A 23569-nucleotide genomic window follows, 5' to 3' on the forward strand; every position below is an offset into this window, starting at 1 on the left:
GCTTCAAATTTAAAATGTCTTCTCATTAATGATTGTACTGAAGGAAATAGAATAGAATGAAGTGGATGTAAACAAACTACAAAAGTAGCAGACTTAAAATTAGAAGGCTGTTTAGTCCAGATTTTTTCTTTATGAAGCTGTGACATTAAATCATTAACCATTCTGAGCTTCATTTCACCATCTATAAAACAAATATATTGATATGATCTGTCATTTGCTGGTTTCATTGAACAAAAGTAAAAAGAAAACACTTGCCCAAAGAAGCTTGATATAAAATATTTAGAGATGCAAAATAAATTATAATCAATATCTTAATGAAGGCTTCAATCTCTGACATTTAAAGGAGACACAGTCTTCCTAGTCAGAGAATAGAAAAATGGGAGTAAAATCAGAATAGTATCTGATACATGCTTCTAAAGCACGTGGAGGATACACACAACTCCAATAAAAATGATGTTGCTCTAGTGGTATCTAGCTGATTTTCATCATTGCTCTTTCATTATATCAAAGGTATCTCAAATTTGATCACTTGGAGACTTTTTTTTTTCAGTAAAAATTAAAACTTCGAAATGAAGCTAGAAAATAGCAGAGATGTTACATTTACAATTTAATTTTATTAAATAAAAGGAAAACTGGAGGAGATATTGTGCAAATCATTTGGGAAATAAAAGAAGTCCCAGACAGAAAACCTGGAAACATATTACTGAGAGAAGGCTTAAATTTTCTTAGGCATGTTATTTTAAAAAAGAGAAAAATAAGGCCATGACTAAAAATATTTAATTGAACACACAGAATCTCCTTGTCCTATACTATATGCACAGACAGATAATGTCTCCGATCAAAACTCTGCCACACATAGGGTTTTTCTCAAAGCAAGTTTAACATTTTTGTTCCTCAAGCTGTAAATTAAGGGATTCATCATGGGAATCACATTTGTGTAAAAGACAGAGGATATTTTCCCATCATCTGCAGACACAGAAGATGGTTTGAGATACACAAATGCACTTGATCCAAAGAACAGAGAAACAGCAATGATGTGGGAACTGCAGGTGCTGAAGGCTTTGGACCTGCCCTCTGTGGACTTGATGTGGAGGATGTTGGCAAGGATGAGGCCACAAGAGATAAAGATGGTGAGACTGGGCACAGTGATATTGATGCCTGACATGATGACAACTTCCAGCTCAAGGATGTAGGTACCTGTGTAGGAGAGCTGGAGGAGAGGGTAGATGTCACACAAACAATGGTTGATGGTGTTTTCATCACAGAAGGTCAGTCTCAGCATGCATCCAATGAGGGTCATTGCTTTAAAAAATGCCATCAGGTAGGAACCAAACATGAGGTTGAAACACACTTCAGGGGACATGGCAGTGTTATATAGTAGTGGGTTACAGATGGCCACATAGCGATCATAGGCCATTGATGTCAGCACATAACTTTCAGAAATGCCAAAAAAGCACAAAAAGTAAAGCTGAGTCATGCACCCCATGCAGGAGATAATATTCTTCTCTGATATGATGTTGATCAGCATTTTAGGTGTAAAAACAGAAGAATAGCAGAGATCTATGAAGGACAAATTAAAGAGGAAAAAGTACATAGGTGTGTGCAGGTGTGAACTCAGCCCGATTAGGATGATCAAGCTCAAATTTCCCATCACGGTGACCATATACATTACTAGAAACAGGAGAAACAGGGGGAGTTGAAGAGCTGTATTGGTCTGTTAATCCCACTAAAATTAACTGAGTTATGAAAGAATCATTCCCCAGAGCCATTCTTCTCTAGAAAACAGGGGAGAATGGTTTCATAGAAGAAAAAGAGTATTTCTCACACTTCCTCACATAAAGTGATATATGTGCTGGGAATGACTATGGGTAGCCCAAACTGAACCCATAGAATTTACTTACCATTACCATGGAAATGGATGACATAAATTTTCTTGATAAATGCTTTATAAACTAAGTAGCAAAAAGCATCAAAATTTAGCCTTTTCCCCAAAAGTAAAATGGAAAAGAAGTTTGAACCAGGACAGAATCTTCATTCTCTCATCTCACCATTATTTCATTCACTTGATCTCCTCTTCTTTTGGCAGCAAACCCCCAAAGCCTGATTTTGTCTCTAGTGCAGATAAGAATTTACAGGGTAGGAACCAAAAATTTTTGCTTCTAATTTGAAAAAAAAAAAAAAAAAATGGGCGGGGGGAGAAAGAAAAAGAAACACAAGAGCAACCAAAGTCTAGAAAAGTATAAGTCACTCCATGTATCACAGACTAAAAGCTATAAAAGTAGAAGAAAGAGCATTCCATCTATGGAGAGGGAACTTACTAAGAAACTGCATCACATGTATCCCTTAATAATTCTGAACAATCTCTTCTCTCCTTTCAGACAAATTTCTCTGCAAGATTCAATTGAATCTCAGGACTTCACAAATAGGAAATGAACTGTCATATCTGAGTCTCCATCTTGTCATATCTCAGTCTCCATCTTGGACAAGGAAAACATGAATATAAATGGAGTTTGGAAACTCACTCTCTTAAACCAGAATATCCCACGGCTTTCTTCTTAGTGATTTTACCTGATGGTCCTGGAAACACAATTTCAGATTCTGAGACTTTGGTTTCATTTTTTCTAAGAAAATGTCACCTGTAATTAATTTCTGATATACCTTAGAAATCTTTCAGAATTATAGATCATAATTTTGTTATGATTTTCATCCTATCCAGTAGCAGAAAACAATAAATGGACTCTAATATCATATTTGGCACATAGTAAATCACAGAGGATTTTAATGTGAGTGTAATGATACAATGCATTCAGTTACAGACATGGAAGCAGCTTGTCCAGTCTCTTCCCTAGGGAACAGTTTCTACATGTAATAGGGAACTAAAGGGACTGTCTTTACAATCTGTCTTTAGTCCCTTATAGCTTCAATATTTTACACAAGTTTTTCCTTCACTGTGGGGATTGTGCATCTCTTTCCTGGCATGAACACACTGACTCAAAAACAATTTATGTCAGACTCCCTCTGTAAAAAATCCAAAACTTACTTAAAAGGATCTTGAAGAGTTCAATCATGATACCAAGTCAAGATATGTCTTCCATATACCTATGGAGGTCCAGAACCACATGGCTGGGACAAAATTGCCAATTCCCAGGTTCTCCCTGGGAAGAGAAAGAGATGCATAATATATCCAAAACTCCAACTTTTCTAGGGGCCATCCAGGAGACTGGTTTCTGTTTAGCCTGTGCCAGAATGCTGGACAGGCACAGGAAATGGCATAATCTAGCTGCCTGAGGTGAGAGAAGAGAGACAGCGGTTTATGCTAAAACTCTCTGTAGCCACCCCCCTCACTTTGGTTTAACACAGCTAGAAGTAGAAAATACTTTTCCTACAGCTTCTCCTTATAAAGGAAAAGTTGCACTGTGCAGCCACTAACACAACCTACCTAGGGCCTACCAGAGGAAATTGACTTTACTCTCCCATGTTAAGGATCTAATGGGATCCTGACATTCTCCTGACTCCTGGGACCTACTAAAAACTAGGAAAGTGGATTGTAGTATCACAAGATTGAGAGGTCTGCCTTTTCTCACCAAGCTTATTAATAGGACCAGCTCCAGTACAAGGCCAGTTCATGAGGATTAAAATAGTTTGCTATTTTTGCCTGTGTGCAGACATGAGTGCAGAAAGTCAAGGAACAATAAAGAAAAGTTCAATGACATTGAAAAAAGAAGCATTCCAAGAAAGTGAGCATATGGAGTGGACCTAATGGAATGGAGATATATTACTTACATGACAGAGAATTCCTTTAACTGTCATAAAGATGCTCAGTGTAGTCACAGAACAATAGATGAACAAACTGTGACTTTTAACTTTAAAGAGTACCAAACAGAAATCATGAAGTAAAAAACACTATAATTGAACTGAAAAGTTCACTAGAAGGTCAAAATCACAGAGTAAACACAAAAAGCAAAGGATTATAGAATTTGGGGAAAAGGACAATTGAAACAATTCAGTAAATGCAGTGAATAGATAAAAGAATGAAAAATAATGTCAAAAGTCTAAGATTTATGGAATGTATTATATCACATGACACACAGGAATTATAGGGATCACCAAAAGAGAAAAATGTGAGTAATAATCTAAAAGAGTCCCCAAAGAAAAACTAGCTGAAAAAATCCGCAAAGCTCTGCAAGGAACTGGACATCCCAAACCAGGAAACAAAAATATTTCAAATAAGACAATCCCAAAGAAATCCACCACAAGGGACATTACAATTAAGTTATCAGAAGTCAAAGAAAGTTTTTTTTTATTGAAGTATATTTGGTTTAAAATGCTATGTAATTTTAGGCATACAATATAGTGATTCAGTATTTTTATAGATTATACTTCACTTAAAGCTATGTAAAAATATTGGCTATATGCATCACTGTATATGCTTGGTGTTTATATATTTTATACATACTGGTATGTATCTCCTAATCCCCTCCTTCTATATTTTCTTTTACCCCTTCCCTCTCCTTATTGATAACCACCAATTTGGTGTCTGTCTGTGAGAATGTCTCTGTTCTGCTATATTCATTTTTTTTCTTTTATTTTTTTATATTACATATATAACTGATAACATACCATATTGATCTTTGTGTTAGCTCACTGAAAATACTATTCTCTAGGGACCAGCTACATGACTGCAAATGGCAAAATTTCATTCTTTTGCATGACGAGTATAATATATATATATTATTGAGCCATTAAATGTATGTGTGTATGATAAATGTGTGTGTGTGTGTATATATATATATATATCCATATAATTCATCTGTTGATGTACATAAAGGTGGCCTCCACATCTTTGCTATTGAAAATAATGCTGCTAGGAACACTGGTTGCATGTATTTTTTCATATTACTATTTTCATTTTCTTCAGATATATACTGATTGTTGGATCATAAGGCAGTTTTATTTTTAGTTTTGTGATGAACCTCTGTACCTTTTTCCAAGGGTTTCCCTCATGGCTCAGAACTTAAAGAATCTACCCAAAATACAGGGGACCCAGGTTCGTCTTCTCCAACTCCACAGTTCAAAAGCATCAATTCTTCACTGCTCAGCTCTCTTTATAGTCCAACTCTCAAATCCATGCATGACTACTGGAAAAACCATAGCCTTGACTAGATGGACCTTTGCTGGCAAAGTAACGTCTCTGCTTTTTAATATGCTGTCTAGGTTGGTCATAACTTTCCTTCCAGGAGTAAACACCTTTTAATTTCATGGCTGTAATCACTATCTGCAGTGATTTTTGGAGCCCAAAAAAACGTTAGCCACTGTTACCACCATTTCCGCATCTGCCGGGAGCCATTATGGGAGGTCCCACCCGTGACGAGGTCATGAAGAATGTACCAGGCAGGCAAGGCCGTCCGGGACCACATCCATGACGAGGTCACGAGGAGAAAACCTGACAGGCAAGGCCTTCTAGGATAAGGGACCCTCCAGGTTGGCCTCGGCCTCTACCCCACCCTGTATCCTCCCCCCTTTTTCTGCTGCTGTTCTTGTTTGCCTTGCTGCGGATTCTTGTGTTGCCTGCCGATAGCTCTCCTGCTCCTCTTTCACTGAATGAGAACCAACTTAAAACCCTAATTAATAAATGTCCTAGATGCTGGTACCCTATGAAAGGGCCAGGGATGAAGGAAATGCTTCAGTTTAAACCCTTTTGCTGGCATTCTGGCTTGTTTGATAAATATGTGCTCTCATTGCAAAAAATGTTTGCGATTGTTCTAAACATCCTAAGCACAGTACACTAACAAAAGAAACTATTAAGCATAGATCCCTCTGCGGGGTGAGAAAAGCCCCACAAATATTATAGCCACAAATGTGCCTAATAGAAAATACTTTAGATAGAGATTAGCTGGCGACATCTTGCAGGTAATTAACTTTTAGACTAAGAGCCTATTTTGAGCCATATCTGCTGTTTTTGCAATCCTTTGCATTTCTGTTCTGTAAAAATGTAATCCTATCTAGTTCCCATGGAGATGACGCCTAATAGAAAGAAAATAGATTAACCACAAAAAAGACAGGGTCGGCTACTGAAGTTGCTTAAAATTGCACCATGTGCAAGCCATAAATTGTCAACAGGCCTGATAACCAAAAGATATTATACACAGAGATTAACCTTAAAAAAGGCCCTAATAGGCACAGAGCCCTTTGGGGGGTGAAGCAGCCCTATTAGAGAATACAAAAAATATTATTTTAAAAGTGGTTATTGGATCAACGTTTGATTGCTGTTAATGTGCTGAGGTTGTGCAGTGGAAACTATTGTTGATATAGTTAAAGATATAAAAAAATAAGAGTTTAGCCCTAGTGTAAAAACAATAAGATAATTGTTAATTTTCACAGGAGTGTTAAACAGGGGCTGGCTCACCTGAGCTGCAGAGTCTCTGTGTGCTAAACTTTTTAGATAAATTTAGCTGAAAACTTCTGCAAAAAGACTGACTTTTATGTTAACAGGATTGTATTTCTATTATGTTGCAACCTGCTGTATCATGAGACTGCCACATTTCTGTTTTCTGCGAAGCTCAAGGCCAGAAGATAATGTACAAAAAATCTATGGGAAAAGACTCTCATAAACAAAAATATACAGAGTACACCTGGTTTCGTGAAGGACAAGCTGATATAAGGTTCAACTAAGTCTGTATGTTTATCTGTCCCTTAGCAATGCACCAACTTAGGGTATAAAGGCGATGGTGAAAAATAAAGCAACTGCCAGACTCTACCGCATATCCTGGTCGGGTCTCTCTCTCTCTCTCTCTTTCTCTCTCTCTCCCTCGAAGACTTGGCCCTATCAAGGCTGGTCTCACGTGTCTTCTCTCACCGACGCCGTTCATCCTGAGGGTTCCCCTGGATCCTGCTGGGGCTGGACTCTGGCACCGATCTATTTGCCATGATCTTAATTTTCTGAATGTTGAGTTTTAAACTAAGTTTTTCACTCCCCTCTTTCACTTTCATCAAGAGGCTCTTTAGTTCTTCATTTTCTGCCATAAGGGTGGTGTCATCAGCATATGTAAGGTTATTGATATCTCTCCCAGCAATCTTGATTCCAGCTTGTACTTCCTCCAGCCCAGCGTTTCTCATGATGTGCTGTGCATATAAGTTAAATAAGCAGGGTGACAATATACAGCCTTTATATACTCCTTTCCTGATTTGGAACCAGTTTGTTGTTCCATGTCCATTTCTAACTGTTGCTTCCTGACCTGCATACAGATTTCTCAAGAGGCAGATCAGGTGGTCTGGTATTCCCATCTCTTAAGAATTTTCCAGAGTTTGTTGTGGTCCACACAGTAAAGGCTTTGGCATAGTCAGTAAGGCAGAAATAGATGTTTTTCTGGAACTCTCTTGCTTTTTCAGTGATCCAGTGGATGTTGGCAAATTGATCTCAGGTTTGTCTGCCTTTTCTAAATGAAGCTTGAACTTCTAGCAGTTCACTGTTCACATACCATTGAAGCCTGGCTTGGAGAATTTTGAGCTTTACTTTACCTGTGTGTGGGATGAGTACAATTGTGTGGTACTTTGAGCATTCTTTGGCATTGCCTTTCTTTGGGATTGGAATGAAAACTGACCTTTTCCAGTCCTGTGGCCTCTGCTGAGTTTTCCAAATTTGCTGGCATATTGAATGCAATACTTTCACAACATCATCTTTTAGGATTTGAAACAGCTCAGTTGGAATTACATCATCTCCACTAGTTTTGTTCATAGTGATGCTTCCTAAGGCCCACTTGACTTCACATTTCAGGATGTCTGGCTCTAGGTGAGTGATCAAACCATTGTGATTATCTGGGTCATGAAGATATTTTTTGTATAGTTCTCTTGTGTATTCTTGCCACCTGTCTTATTATCTTCTGCTTCTGTTACGTCCCTACCATTTCTGTCTTTTATTGTGGCTATCTTTGCATGAAATGTTCCCTTGGTATCTCTAATATTCTTGAAGAGATCTGTAGTCTTTCCTATTCTGTTGTTTCCCTCTATATCTTTGCAGTGATCACTAAGGAAGCCTTTCTTATCGCTCCTTGCTATTTTTTGGCCTCTGCATTCAAATGGGTATACCTTTCCATTTCTCCTTTGTCTTTCACTTCTCTTCTGTTTACAGCTATTTGTAAGGCCTCCTCAGACAACCATTTCACCTTTTTGAATATCTTTTTCTTGGGGATGATCTTGATCCCTGCCTCGTGTACAATGTCACGAACCTCTATCCATAGTTCTTCAGGCACTCTATCAGATCTAATCCCTTGAATCTGTTTGTCTCTTCTACTGTATAATCATAAAGGATTTAATTTAGGCCATACCTGAGTGGTCTAGTGGTTTTCCCTACTTTCTTCGATTTAAGTCTGAATTTGGTGATAAGGAGAATTTGGAATGAGGGAGAATGGGCACGTGTTCATGCATGGCTGAGTCCCTTCACTCTTCACCTGAAACGACCACAGCACTGTTAACCAGCTATACCCCAATACAAAAGAAAACGTTTGAAAAAAAAAAGAAAGCATCAAGTACATGGATGGATCTAGAAAACTTTATGATTAGTGAAATGTCTCATATAGAAACATAGTATAAGACTTATATGGGAATCTAAAATATAAAACAAGGAAATGTATATATCAAAACAGAAAGAGGCTCACAAACAAAGGGAAAAAATAATAGAGGTGACCAGCACGGAGAAGGGCAAGATAGGGGTATAGGATTAAGAAGTGCAAATTACTATGTATAAAGCAGATAAGCAATAAGGAGATTCTTTATAGCACAGAGAATCATACCATTATCTTACAATAACTTTGAATGGAGTATGAACTGTAAAAATATTGAAACACAATGCTGTGTACCTGAAAATAATGTTTTAACTCAACTATATTTCAATAAACTAAATTTTAAAAATTAATTCCAACATGAAAAGTTAGAAAATTATAGTAAAAATGTCTTAGACAAACCAAAAGGAGTTAATACTATATTCTGAATGGCCTGATGTAAGATTTCAGGTACAGAAATCAAGGGAGGTAAATCCACCTGGCATGAGAAATTTAGAATGAAAGACCTATATAGCTATCTAAACATCTAAATCCAAAATATTTTGTATACAATATTTACATGACTCTGTGTAGTCTTAAAGTATATCTACCAAGTATTTATTTACAGAAACTAGCAAGAACTCACAAAGCTATAATATAAGCTATTGTAGTTTTAAATTATAAATATGTCTATATAAACAAATATTTCTCCAAGTAAAAAGACAGTCAGCAAAATCAATGACAACACCAAATTCACTCACTGATTTGGCTAAATAAGCTCTTTTAAAACTTATCTATCTCATATCATTTAGTTAGATTTTTAAGTACAAATACATGGGGGAAAATATAGCTATAACTACCAAATGAACTATGTTGGAAATATTTCATGACCTTTGTAGATACTAAATTCAATTTTAAATTACTTATTAAATCATAAATGAACGTTCAGTGAGCACTCTACCATGCCTGTTACGTTTGATGATAAAGTAAGAAAAATAGGTATTTTCAACCTTTTCATATTAACATGAATTATCTAAACACTGAAAATATTCTTATATTTAAAGCTGAATTGTGATGATTTTATCTACTAGATAACATTCACAAATAAAATAATCAAAATCCTAATGTCAATTTGTGCTTGTTTGTGGAATGTAATTTTTCTGTCGGTTGTATGAATGAAATATCAATTACCAATCAAAAACTCTCTTTTTATTTATTTTATTGAAGTATACTTGATGTAAAATATTATATGAGTTAAAGGTGTACAATATAGTTATTCACAATCTTAGAGGCTATTTTCCATTTATAGTTATTATAAAAATCCTGGTTATATCTCCTGTGTTGTACAATATATCCTTAAAGCTTATTTTATACATAAAAGTTTATACTTCTTAATCACTTATCCCTTTATCCTCTTCCCACTTCTTTTTCCCCACAGGTAAGCATAAATTTGTTCTCTACATCAGTGAGTCTGTATCTCTTTTGCTATATTCACTAATTTTTTACAATTTTCTGATTTCACATATAAGTGATATCATCTTTGTCTCTTTTTCCTGACTTACTCCACTTTGCATAATAACCTCCAAGTTCATCCACGTTGCTGTAAATGGGAAATTGTCATCTTTTGCTGGATGAGTAACACTCCATTGTATATATTTACCACATCTTATCTATTTATCTGTTGATGAACATGTTTCAGTTGCTCCCATAACTTGGCAATGATAGACAATGCTGCTATGAGCATTGGAGTACAGACATCTTTTTGAAATAGCATTTACATATTTTTCAGATATATACCCAGGAGTGGAACTGCTGGGATATATTGTATTTCTATTTTTAGTTTCTTGAGATACATCCTTATTGAAAAATTCCCATTTTGAAGCTCAATTCAGAAACAAATCTCCAGATCTTCTCTCTGTCCCTTCACAGCTTTTTTTTCCTTCCATTTTTCATAAGGTGAACAGTGGGTTAAAAATTGGTCTCTACCATTTTAGCTATGCGATTCTGAGCAAGTAAGACAACTATTTACTCACCACTCCCCCCACCCCCCAAAAAAGAAAAAACTTAGACTTGCATTTTAAGACCATTTGTAAGACTCTGACACACATTAACTACAGATTTAATTTTTCATCATCCTAATACACAAAAGGAATGAATGGAATTTACAAATTAAGGACAAGGTTTCTGCCAAATATTTTTGTTTTGCCTTGGAAAGCAGGAAAAGCATCTTCTTTTGCAAAGGGGAGGTCCCCTTGCACAGTGAGACAACAAATTCTGACCAAACATTTGATAACATATTCTGTAGCCAAAAATATCACTGTGTAAATTTAAGCACAATTACAATCCACAGATATATGGACAAGTTGATGACAATTTCAATTATATTTATGACAACATATCAATTGACCAATATAATAAAAAGAGGCTTATGTTATTGGTCTGGATTGAGAAAGCTGAGTAGAATACTGTAATTTATTCATTTTCAAGTATCTTCAAGAATAAAAGAAAGAACTACAGATGATTCAACAAACTGTTCAATTTCTTTACCTATGTTGCACTTAAAATATAGAATAGGAGACATTACTAAAAGAATCTTGAAATTCTGGGGAAATTTTTACAACTCACCATGTCCACATTTTTGTCATTACATTTCTGTTTGAATGCAATGGTAAGTAAAGATACTACTGAAATAGGAAAGGGCTCAATGTAATGAAAGCAAGAAAGAAAAGGATTGGTTAGACTGAACAGACATCCATAGCTTACCTTGGGTGAGAAAGACCCACAAGGAAAATAAGAGTGTTATCATTAGATGGGAAAGGTTACTGGTCCCTTGTCTGCAACCGGTATGGGATCACTTAGGGCTGAGGATGAGTCTTCAGGCAAAGCATAGGTTCACAGAGTTACATTATGTGACAAGAGAAGAAAAGACATCAGACATTAGAGATGAAGTCCTGTCAAGAAGACATCAGAAAGGCAAGTGGCATGAAAAAAGAATGGAAGGAAGAGGATAAAGTGGAGCCAAGAAAAGAAAAAAGGCCAAGAAAAGGAGATATAAATGGTTTGGTTCAGTTTGTAATTCTCTTCAGGATTTTCTTCACAGCAATTTTGACATCCTTGTTCCTGAGGCTATAAATGAGAGGGTTCAGCATGGGTACCCCATTGGTGGAAAACACTGTGTAAAACTTTCCCTGCTCCACAAACCCAGAAGATGGTAGCCTGACATGAGTGAGCAGCGCAAATCCATAGAATAGACTAACTGTTGTGATGTGGGAACCACAGGTGCTCAAGGCTTTGGACCAACCTTTAGATGATGGCATATGACAGATATTGAAAAGAATCAAAGCATAAGAAATAAAGATAATGAGGCTGGATAATATGACAACTGTTCCCACAACAGCAGAAACCACAATCTCATTGGCATAAGTGCTGCTGCAGGAGAGCTGGAGCAGTGGGAAGATGTCACACAGGTAATCGTTGATGATATTGGAATCACAGAATATCAGCCTCATCATACACCATGTGTGGACCATGGCTCCAGCAAACCCCATCACATATGAAGCAGACATCAGCAGAGAACACACCTGACGGGACATGGCCGTTGTGTAGAGCAAGGGCTTACAGATGGCCACATAGCGATCATAGCCCATGGCTGTCAACACGTAGCATTCAGAGTTGACAAAAAAGCAGAAGAAAAAGAGCTGGGACATACATCCTCTATAGGAGATGACATTCGTGTCGGCAATAAAGTTTATTAGCATTTTGGGGGTAAAGACAGATGAGTAACAGATATCAATGAAGGACAGATTGAAGAGATAAAAGTACATGGGTGTGTGCAGGTGTGAATTTAGACAAATTAGAATCATCAAGTATAAATTGCCCACCACAGTGAACAGGTAGTTCAGCAGAAACAGGAAAAACAGAGGCAGCTGGAGTTTAGGTTGGTCTGTCAATCCCATAAGGATAAACTCAGTCACAGAGGAGGCATTTTCCATAGTCATTTACTCCACAGTCATGGTCTGGAACACGGGCAGAAACGGAGATTAACAGTGGAACTTAATGGACCTGCCCTCTTTGTCTCTGGAGTGAGAGCTGGATCTCTTGGTTTATAACCCCAGGGTTGTCTAAACACTCAGCAAAGCATTCAAAATACAAGACTTCTGATGATTATTACTGCAGATTTCTCATTTCCTTCTTTCTGCCTTTACTCCTTTTGTGTGTCTCTGAGCTGAACAAATGCAGATAAACTTCCAGTGTCTGCATAACATTCCTGCCTCTCTCCAGGCTCTGCTCAGGATCAAGGCTGAAAAGAGCAATAAACAGGCAGTGTTCCCCCAAACTCTTCATTTATATAGTTTGAGGTTTGAGGGGAATTGAGACAAAGGCAATTCAACACTCACCTGCTTTTTCCGAGATGGCTCAATGGCACTGAACCTTAAGGCTCCTTCTGCCCTGCAGTTCTGTGAGGTTCAAAGTTTCTGACAATGAATGAGGCAGTATTCATCACGGTGGTCCTCAGTCTTTGACATGCTACAGAACAGGCCATATATTTCAGAATTTTTCCAGAAGGTCTTCTTCATTTGCAAAGAGAAAAGCAACCTTATAGGATCTCCAAAACAATCAGGTGATGCAAATAAGAATCTATTCCACTCCTTGTCATTCTGGGAAAGTTGAGCAGAAAAGCAGAAAATTGTTCTCTCCCTTGAGATTTCCTTTCGTGTTAAAGGAGCCCACTGAGGGTGGAAATTAATGAGTCTGTGTTTCCACCCTGTGTCATTGATCTTTTGGGACACAACGTTCTACTCAATTTACAGTTTCACAATAATTCTTAGTCCCCCAAGAAGATGAGTGCGTGAGCTGATATTCAGTTCTTCATCATCTCCTGGAACTTATGCCCAGTTCTCAAAAGGAACATCTAGGGAATGATTACTTGCCATTATTAGCACTTTCCTAGAGTCTCTGGGACTGCATTAGTGAGACAGTATATCATAGTTTTAGCATCTTCTGTGCTTATGGATTTCATCTCTGTAAAGAGGTGTAGTGAAATGGTTATGAGACTATTGGTGTGCCCCTAAAGTTTAATCCTTGAACCTCAACTTCTTAATTGTGAGACTATAGACAATGATATAATCTGTCTGATCCTTGCATATATATATATATATACATATATATATATATATATGTATATATATATATATATTTAGAGAGAGAGGGGGGGGGGAGAGAGAGAGAGAAAGGTAGATAGATAGACAGATAGATAGATGTATATCTATAAAATGAAACTTGCAAGTGAGGTATCTCATAGGACCATTTTGAAGGGTAAATGAGTTATGTCACCCAGAGTATTAGGAACATAGCTAACATGTAATAAGAGATTGAGAAATGTTGGTACTTCTCCCCAACTGTATTCATAATATCAGGATTTCTCAATTTGGCTCAAATGAAATCTGGCACTACTGACATTTTGGTCTGGATAATTTGGGGGTGGGGGGATGATTCTGTGTATTTCAGGATGCAAAGCATCCCTTTCTGCAACCCATTTGTGTCTCCCAATCACCAGTTGTGAAAATGTAAATGTTCTCCAGACACTGTCATATGTTCCCTCAATAGCAAAAACCTGTATTTAAGAATTGTTGACCGATGTTTATTTATACCTGGTCTTCTAACATAATGGCCTTTGAGACAATTCTCTTACTTCTACATATGCCCCTCCAGCTCAATGTACTCCAAATTGAATTCATCCTTTTCTTAGTTTCCACTGCCGGTCTTCTGGGTTATACTTTTCAAAGCTCTTTTCACCAATCTCCAAACAATGAATCCATGAATTAAGCATAAGTAGTTCTCACTCATCAGTTTCATCTAGTCTTGAAGAATCAGAGAATCTATCTCCTTGAAATTTTTGGCCTTTCTTCTCACTTACACAGCTTCTGCAGTGTCTCTGCATCTCAAATTTCAACTACTCTAAGAGTTTTCTAATGTGGATCCCTATGGAATTTGACAATAGGTACCACTGTCACCTACTCATCATCACTATACAAATGCTGATTGAAACACACACACACACACACACACACAAATATCCATCTTTCTCTTCCTGTTCTCCATCCCTAATTCATACCTATATGATTTTCAACATAAATTACATGAGATCAATATTCTTGTGGTACATTATTAATACCATTTAAGCTCTAATCATAGTGAATCCATCTTGCTAATGATTGCTTTTATTTCCATATTCTTTCTTGTTTTTCTTTTTATTCCACAGACTTGCCCAGATTTTCCTCTGACTTCTTCTCCAGCTTTTGTAAATTCTTCTCTGTATGTTCAATAGTTTCTAAGAGCAGGAAGAAGGTTAATGATGTTAACATTCCTTAAATTTCTACTTTCATGCCCGGTTTTCAGTTTGGTAAAGCCTCCCTCAAATGTGCAGGTAATTGCCTAAATTAGAGAGTGTTTGAGTCTTTTTAAGGAATAAATCTCTAGATTTTACTGGGTGATAATGGTGGCAGTTAACTTACTACATGGAGAGGTAGGAATATCTGAATATCCAATTACTTCTTTTTTTTCCTTTTATTTATTTTTAATTGAAAGATAATTGCTTTATAGAATTTTGTTGTTTCCTGTCAAACTCAACATGAATCAGCCAAAGGTGTATGTATATCTCCTCTCTTTTGAATCTCCCTTTCCATCCCAACCTTCTAGATTGATACAGAGACCCTGTTTGAGTTTCCTGAGTCATACATCAAGTTCCTGTTGGCTATCTATTTCACATAAGGTAATGTAAGCTTCCATGTTACTCTTTCCATACATCTCACCCTCTCTTCCCTTCTGCCCATGTCCATAAATCTATTCTCTATGTCTGTTTCTCCACTGCTTCCCTGTAAACACATTTTTCTATACCATTTTTCTAGATTCTGTATACATGTGTTAGAATATGACATTTATCTTTCTCTTTCTGACTTACTTCACTCTGTATAACAGGCTCTAAGTTCATCCAACTCATTAGAACTGACTCAAATGCATTTCATTTAATGGCTGAGTAATATTCCAAAGTGTATATATACCACAATTTCTTTATCCATTCATCTTTCAATGGACATCTAGGTTGCTTCCATGTTCTAGCTGTTGTAAACACTGCTGCAATGAACAATGGGATACTTGTGTCTCTTTCAATTTTGGTTTCTTCAGGGAATATGCCTAGGAGTGGGATTGCTGGGTCATATGGTGGTTTTATTCCTAGTTTTTTTTTTAAGGAATCTCCATACCATCTTCCATAGTGGCTGTATCACATTACATTCCCACCAACAGTGCAAGAGCATTCCCTTTTGTCCACACCCTCTTCAGCATTTATTGTTTGTATACTTTTTGATAATAGTCATTTTGACTGGTGTGAGGTGATATTTCATTGTACTTTTGATTTGTATTTTGCAAATAATGAGCAATGCTAAGCTTCTTTTCATGAGTTTTGTAGCCATCTGTATGGCTTCTTTGGAGAAATGTCTGATTAGGTCTTTTCCCCACTTTTTTTTTTTTTCTCTTCTGCTATTGAGTTGTATGAGCTGTTTGCATATTTTAGAAATTAATCCTTTGTCATTTGCTGTTATTTTCTCCCATTCTGAAGGTTGCCTTTTCACCTTGCCTGTAGTTTCCTTTGTTATGCAAAATGTTTTAAGTTTAATCATGACCTGCTTGTTTACTTTTGTTTTTACTTCCATTACTTTAGGAGGTGGGTCATGGAGGATCTTGCTTTGATTTATGTCATCAAGTGTTCTGCCTATGTTTTTCTCTAAGAGTTTTATAGCTTCTGATCTGACCTTTAGGTCTTTAATCCATTTTAACTTTAATCTTCATGTGTGGTGTTAGGAAGTGTTCTAAATTTCATTCTTTTACATTTAGCTATCCAGGTTTCCCAGCACCATTTATTGAAGAGGCTGTCATTGCCCTATTGTATATTCTTGCCTCCTTTGCCAAAAATAAGTTACCTGTATGTGCATGCGTTTATTTCTTGGCTTTCTGCCTTATTCCATTGGTCTATATTTCAGATTTTGTGCCAGCACCATAATGTCTTGATGACTAGGGCTTTGTAGTATAATCTGAAGTCAGGAAGGTTGATTCCTCCAGCTCCATTCTTCTTTCTCAAGACTGCTCTTGCTATTCAGGTTCTTTTGTGTTTCCATATGAATTGTGAAATTTTTGTTCTAGTTCTGTGAAAAATGTCTTCGGTAATTTGATAGATGTCACATTGCATCCATAGATTGCATTTGGTAGTAGCTATTTTCACAATATTGATTCTTCCTACAGAGGAACATGGAATATCTCTTCATGTCTTTATCACATCTTGGATTTCTTTCATCAGTGTCTTATAATTTAGAGTGTATAGTTCTTTTATCACATTAGGCAAGTTTATTCCTAGATATTTAATTCTTTTTGTTGCAATGGTGAATGATTGTTTCCTTAATTTGTCTTTCTGATTTTACATTGTTAGTAAATATATATATAGAAATGCAAGTGATTTCTGTGTATTTTGTATCCTGCACATTTGCTAAATTCACTGATTAGCTCTAGCAATTTTCTGATACTACATTTAGGGATTTCAATGTTCAGTATCATGATATGTGCAAACAGTGAGAGCTTTACTTTTTCTTTTCTGATCTGGATTCGTTTTACTAATCTTTACTCCCTGATTGCTGCAGCTACAACTTCCAACACTATTTTGAATAATAGTAGGAACGTGGACACCCTTGACTTGTTCCTGATCTTAGGTGGAATGCTTTCAGTTTTTCAGCAGAGAATAATATTTGCTGAAAGGCTTATTTCAGTAATTTCAGCTTATTTACTATTTTGAGATAAGCTCCTTCTCTGACCATTTTGTGAAGAGTTTTCATCATAAATGGGTGCTGAATTTTGTCAAAGGCTTTTGCTGCATCTATTGAGATTATTATATGGTTTTCAATTTTTTAATTTGTTAATATGGGCTATCATATAGATTGATTTATGTATATTGAAGAATCCTTGTATCCCTTGAATAAACCCAACTTCATCATGGTGTATGAAATTTTTGATGTCTTGCTGAATTTTGTTTGCTAAAATTTTGTTGAGGATTTTGCATCTATGTTCATCAGTGATACTGGCCTGTAGTGTTCTTTTTTATATTGGGTGGGGGTTATCTGGCTTTGGTATCAGGGTGATGGTGGTCGTGAAGAATGAGTTTGGAAGTGTTCCTTCCTTGGCAATTTTTTGAAGGAGTTTTAGTAGGATAGGCAGTAACTCTTCCCTAAATGTTTGGTAGAATCCTCCCGTGAAACCACCTGGTCCTGGGCTTTTGTTTTTTGGGAGATTTTTGATCATAACTTCAATTTCAGTGCTTGTAATTGGGTTGCTCATAATTTCTATTTATTCCTGGTTCAGTCTTGGAAGATTGAACTTTTCTAAGAATCTGTCCATTTCTTCCAGGTTATCCATTTTATTGCCCTATAGTTGTTCATAATAGTCTCTTATAATCATTTTTATTTCTTCATTGTCTGTTGTAATCTCCCCTTTTCCATTTCTAATTCTATTGAATTGATTCTTCTCTCCTTTTGTCTTGATGAGACTGGCTAAAGACTTGTCAGTTTTGTTTATCTTCTCAAAGAAACAGCTTATAGTTTTAGTAATCTTTAGTATTGTTTCTTTCATTTTTTTTCATTTATTTCTGCTCTGATCTTTATGATTATTTTCCTTCTACTAATTTTGATTTTGTTGTTGTTGCTGCTTTTGTTCTTTTTCTAGTTGTTTTAGCTGGAGAATTATGTTGTCTATTCAAGGTTTTTCTTGTTTCTTGAGGTAGGATTGTATTGCTATAAACTTCACTCTTAGAACTGTTTTTGCTGCATACGTTTTGAGATGTGTTTTTATTGTCATTTGTTTCTAGGAACTTTTTGATTTCCCTTTTGAATACTTCAGTAACCTATTGATTATTTAGAAACATATTGTTTAATCTCCATTTGTTTGTGTTTTTTACAGTTTTTTTTCTTTGTTATTGATATCTAGTCTCATAGCACTGTGATTGGATAAGATGCTTGACATGATCTCAATTTTCTTATATTTATTGAGGCTTGATTTGTGGCCCAAGATGTGATCTACATTGGAGAATGTTGCATGTACACTTGAGAAAGTATATTCTTCAGCATTTGGACAGAGTGTCCTAAGATATCAATGAGATCCTTCTCATCTAATGTACCGTTTAAGACGTGTTTCCTAATGAATTTTCTGTTTTGATGATCTGTCCATTGATAAGAGTGGGCTGTTAAAGTCTCCTACCGTTTTTGTGTTACTATCAATTACTCCTTTTATCTCTGTTAGTGTTTGTCTTATGTATTGAGGTGCTTCTATGTTGGGTGCATCAGTTCAGTTCAGTTCAGTCACTCAGTCCTGTCTGACTCTTTGCGACCCCATGTATCACAGCACTCCAGGCCTCCCTGTCCATCACCAACTCTCAGAGTTTGCTCAGACTCATGTCCATCAAGTCGGTGATGCCATCCAGCCATCTCATCCTCTGTCATCCCCTTCTCCTCCTGCCTCCAATCCCTCCCAGCATCAGGGTTTTTTCCTATGAGTCAGTTCTTTGAAGGAGGTGGCCAAAGTATTAGAGTTTCAGCTTCAGCATCAGTCCTTCCAATGTACACTCAGGACTGATCTCCTTAAGGATGGACTGGTTAGATTTCCTTGCAGTCCAAGGGACTCTCAAGAGGCTTCTCCAACACCACAGTTCAAAAGCATCAATTTATCGGTGCTCAGCTTTCTTCACAGTCCAACTCTCACATCCATATATGACCACTGGAAAACCCACAGCCTTGAATAGACAGACCTTTGTTGACAAAGTAATGGCTCTGCTTTTTTAATATGCTGTCTAGGTTGGTGATAACTTTCCTTCTGGAGTAAGTGTCTTTTAATTTCATGGCTGCAATCACTATCTGCAGTGATTTTGGAGCCCCCCAAAAATAAAGTCTGACACTGCTTCCACTGTTTACCCGTCTATTTGCCATGAAGTGATTGGACCAGATGCCGTGATCTTAGCTTTCTGAATGTTGAGCTTTAAGCCCACTTTTTCACTCTCCTCTTTCACTTTCATCAAGAGGTTTTTTAGTTCCTCTTCACTTTCTGCCATAAGAGTGGTGTCATCTGCATATCTGAGGTTATTGATATTTCTCCTGGCAATCTTGATTCCAGCTTGTGCTTCCTCCAGCCCAGGGTTTCTCATGATGTGCTCTGCATATAAGTTAAATAAGCAGGGTGACAATATACAGCCTTGACAGACTCCTTTTCCTATTTGGAACCAGCCTGTTGTTCCGTGTCCAGTTCTGTTACTTTCTGACCTGCATATAGGTTTCTCAAGAGGCAGGTCATGTGGTCTGGTATTCCCATCTCTTTCAGAATTTTCCACAGTTTATTGTGATCCACACCGTCAAAGGTTTACGACTGAGTCAATAAAGTAGAAATAGATGTTCTTCTGGAACTCTCTTGCTTTTTCAATGATCCAGCGGATGTTGGCAATTTGATCTCTGGTTCCTCTGCCTTTTCTAAAACCAGCTTGAACATCTGGAAGTTCTCAGTTCACGTATTTTTGAAGCCTGGCTTGGAGAATTTTGAGTATTACTTTACTAGCTTGTGAGATGAGTGCAATTGTGCCGTAGTTTGAGCATTCTTTGGGGTTGCCTTTCTTTGGGATTGGGATGAAAACTGACCTTTTCCAGTCCTGTGGGTGCATTGATATTTACAGTTGCTATGTCTTCCTCTTGGGTTGGTCACTTTATTATTTTGTGATGTCCTTCCTTATATCTTGTAACCTTAATTTAAAGTCTATTTTGTCTGATATGAAAATTGCCACTCCAACTTTCTTTTGATTTCCATTTACATGGAATATATTTTTCCATCCTCTCACTTCAGTCAATAAGTGTCTTTTGGTCTGTGGTGGGTTTCTTGTGGACAGCATATGTACTGGTCTTCATTTTGTATCCATTCAACCAGTCTGTGTCTTTTGTTTGGAGCATTTAATTCATTTATATTTAAAATAGTTGTTGATATATATGTTCCTATTGCTATTTTCTTAATTATTTGGGGTTGATTTTGAGGCTCTTTTTCTTCTCTTGTATTTCTTGACTATTTAAGTCCCTTTAACATTTGTTTTAAAGCTGGTTTGCTGTTACTAAATTCTCTTAACTTTTGTTTGTCTGAAAAGCTTTTGATTTCTCCATCAATTTTGAATGAGATCTTTGCCAGGTAGAGTAATCTTGGTTGTAGCTTTTTCCCTTTCAGTACTTTAAATATATCCTGACATTCCCTTCTGGCCTGCAGAGTTTCTGTGGAAATATTAGCTGTTAAACATATGGGGTTTCCTTTGTATGTTACTTGTTCCTTTTCCCTTGCAACTTTTAATATTCTTTCTTTGTGTTTATTCTTTGGTAGTTTGATTAGCATGTATCTTGGTGTGTTTCTCCTGGGTTTATCCTGTATGGGATTCTTTGTGCCTCTTGAACTGATTGACTATTTCGTTTTCCATCCTGGGAAAATTTTCAGCTATAATCTCTTCAGAAGTTTTCTCATACCCTTTCTTTTTTTCTTCTTCTTTTTGGACCCCTATAATTCCAATATTGCTGTGTTTGATATTGTCCCAGAGGTCTCTGAGATGATCCTAATTTCTTTTCATTTTTTTACTTTATTCTGCTCTTCAGAAGTTATTGCCACCATATTATCTTCCAGCTTACTGGTTCGTTCTTCTGCTTCAGATATTCTGCTATTGATTCCTTCGAGAGTATGTTTAACCAGTATTTGTGTTGTTTGTCTCCGTACATTTATTCTTTGTTTCTTGTATATCTTTGTTGATTGACTCTTGTATTTTCTCCATTCTGTTTTCAAGGTTTTTGATCATCTTTTTATCATGATTCTGAATTATTTTGTCAGGTAGTTTTCCTATTTGCTCTTCATTTATTTGGACTTCTGTGTCTAGTTTGTACCTTCATTTGTGTAGTATTTCTCTGCCTTTTTATTAAAATTTTTTTAACTTATTGCATTTTAGGTCTCCTTTCCCCAGGCTTCAAGTTTGAGTTCTTTCTCCCTTTGGTTTCTGCTCTCCTAAATTCATCCAGTGGTTTATGTAAGCTTTGTATAGGGTGAGATTTGTACTGAGCTTTTGTTTTGTTTGTCTGTTTTTCCTCTGATGGCCAAGGCTGAGTGAAGTGGTAATCCTGTCTGCTGATGGTTGGGTTTGTATTTTTGTTTTATTTTTTGTTTAGATGAGGAGTCCTGCACGGGGTGCTACTGGTGGTTTGGTGATGCTGGGTCATGTATTCAAGAGGTTTCCTTAGTATGAGTTCTCAGAAGTTGACAGTTCCTAGGGTTAGTTCTTTGGTAGTCTAGGGTCTTAAAGTCGGTGCTCCCACTCCAAAGGCTCAGGGCTTTATCTCTGGTCAGGAATGAAGATTCCACAAGTGCTTTGTTATGGCATTATGTGAGATTAAAACAAATACCCACAAGTGAGAAACCAAAGACCAATCCCAGACAAATGGCAGTTACAAAATTAGGCAAATAATAATTAAATTAATGGAATATATACATATACATATATACCCATAAGCAATATCAAAACAGTCCAACTAAAGTACAGTACAGTAGATTGACATGGTGAACAAAGGAAATAAAAAATTATATCTACCAGTTAAGAGACAATCTAACTAAAGCACAAACTAGGAAACAAAACTAAAGCAAGGTGCCAAGTTGGGAATAAAGCAACGAAAGCAAAACTAACAAATATGCTGAGACGAAAGGAAAGAAAAAAACGAAAGAAAGAATATATATGCAAAGTTAAATAGAAGTAGATAAGGAAGATTTATATATATTAAAGATTAACTGCAAGGGGAGAAGAGCAGTAGGAAAAGCAAAAGAATAAATGTAGAAAAACTACTAGTACACTTTAAAAAGTAAAAATTAAATTAAAAATTAAGAAAAAAAAAAAAAAAAAAAGGATAACTCCAAAGAATTGCAAAAGTCCAATGTAGAGGCAGAGGAATATAATAACAATAAAATTTGTGGGTGAGGGAAAAAAAAATCTCAAAAACTTAATTATATTTCATAGTGCCAGTAAAATTGACAATTACAATGGGGAGGGGGTGGGAAGGAAAAAAAATAGAAAAGAATCTAAAGAATATGTGAAAAACGTAAGAATAGTAAATGTTTTCCTTGAGTCACTTCTGTCAGAGTCCTTTCTCTTGCTGGGAGTCACAGTCCACCGCAACTTTCTAGGTTACCCTTCAACACTATGCTGGTTTCTGGACCTGCTGTGGCAGCAACTCAGATTCTAATTTGGTCTTACTCCTGTGTATTGTTGCCTCCAATGTCCACAGCTATCAGAACGAACGTGTTTTCTTTTGTGGGAGCCCTCAATGTCCTTTTATATAGTCCACAGACACAGAGTCTGCCTTGTTGAGCATGTGGATTTAATCTGCAGCTTGTACAACTGGCAGGAAGGATCTGGGCCATCTTCCTTAGCCACACTGCCCCCTGGGTTTCGATTGTGGCTTTATTTCCACCTCTGCACATGGGCCGTCCACTGGGGGTTGCTCCTGAGGCTGCCCTGGAGGACTTGGGTCTGCCCCAGTGAGGGCAGGTGTGGAGGTGGTGCAGCTGCTTGGGCTGTAGGGGTTCTGGCAGCACCAGGTACTCAGCGGAGTTGGTGTCTAGGGCAGCAGGAAATATAGTGATCTAGAAGGGCGTGGCAGCCACTATTGGCCAACACGCTGCAGTATTCTTACCTGGAGAACCTCCCTCACCCCCCAACAGAGAAGCCTGGCAGACCACAGTCCTCAGAGCCGTGGAGAGTTAGACATGACCAATGTGACCTGCATGCTTAGACGAAAGGCTTTTTTTGCCTGTGGCAGCTCTGCCCCAGTGAGGCTTGGGCATGAAGGTGGCACTGCTGCTTGGCTTGCAGGGACCGTGGTGGCGCCAAGTGTGCAGGGACATGGACTGCCTCCGCCACAGGAGTTATGGCCCTATCAGAG

The 23569-nt window shown here is 37.1% G+C and overlaps 1 protein-coding gene and 1 pseudogene across 1 annotated transcript; both read right to left on the bottom strand.

Moving 5' to 3' along the window:
* Positions 1-838: 838 nt before the first annotated feature.
* Positions 839-1778, bottom strand: LOC136168993 (olfactory receptor 8B3-like; annotated as a pseudogene).
* Positions 1779-11602: 9824 nt separating this feature from the next.
* On the bottom strand, positions 11603-12538 carry LOC136169441 (olfactory receptor 8C8-like). The gene has a single exon (XM_065937196.1). It carries the CDS (start codon positions 12533-12535, stop codon positions 11603-11605), a length of 933 nt encoding a protein of 310 aa, XP_065793268.1. The 5' UTR covers positions 12536-12538.
* Positions 12539-23569: the final 11031 nt, after the last annotated feature.

The sequence above is a fragment of the Muntiacus reevesi genome, chromosome 5, assembly GCF_963930625.1.
Source record: "Muntiacus reevesi chromosome 5, mMunRee1.1, whole genome shotgun sequence".
Taxonomy (NCBI): Eukaryota; Metazoa; Chordata; class Mammalia; order Artiodactyla; family Cervidae; genus Muntiacus; species Muntiacus reevesi.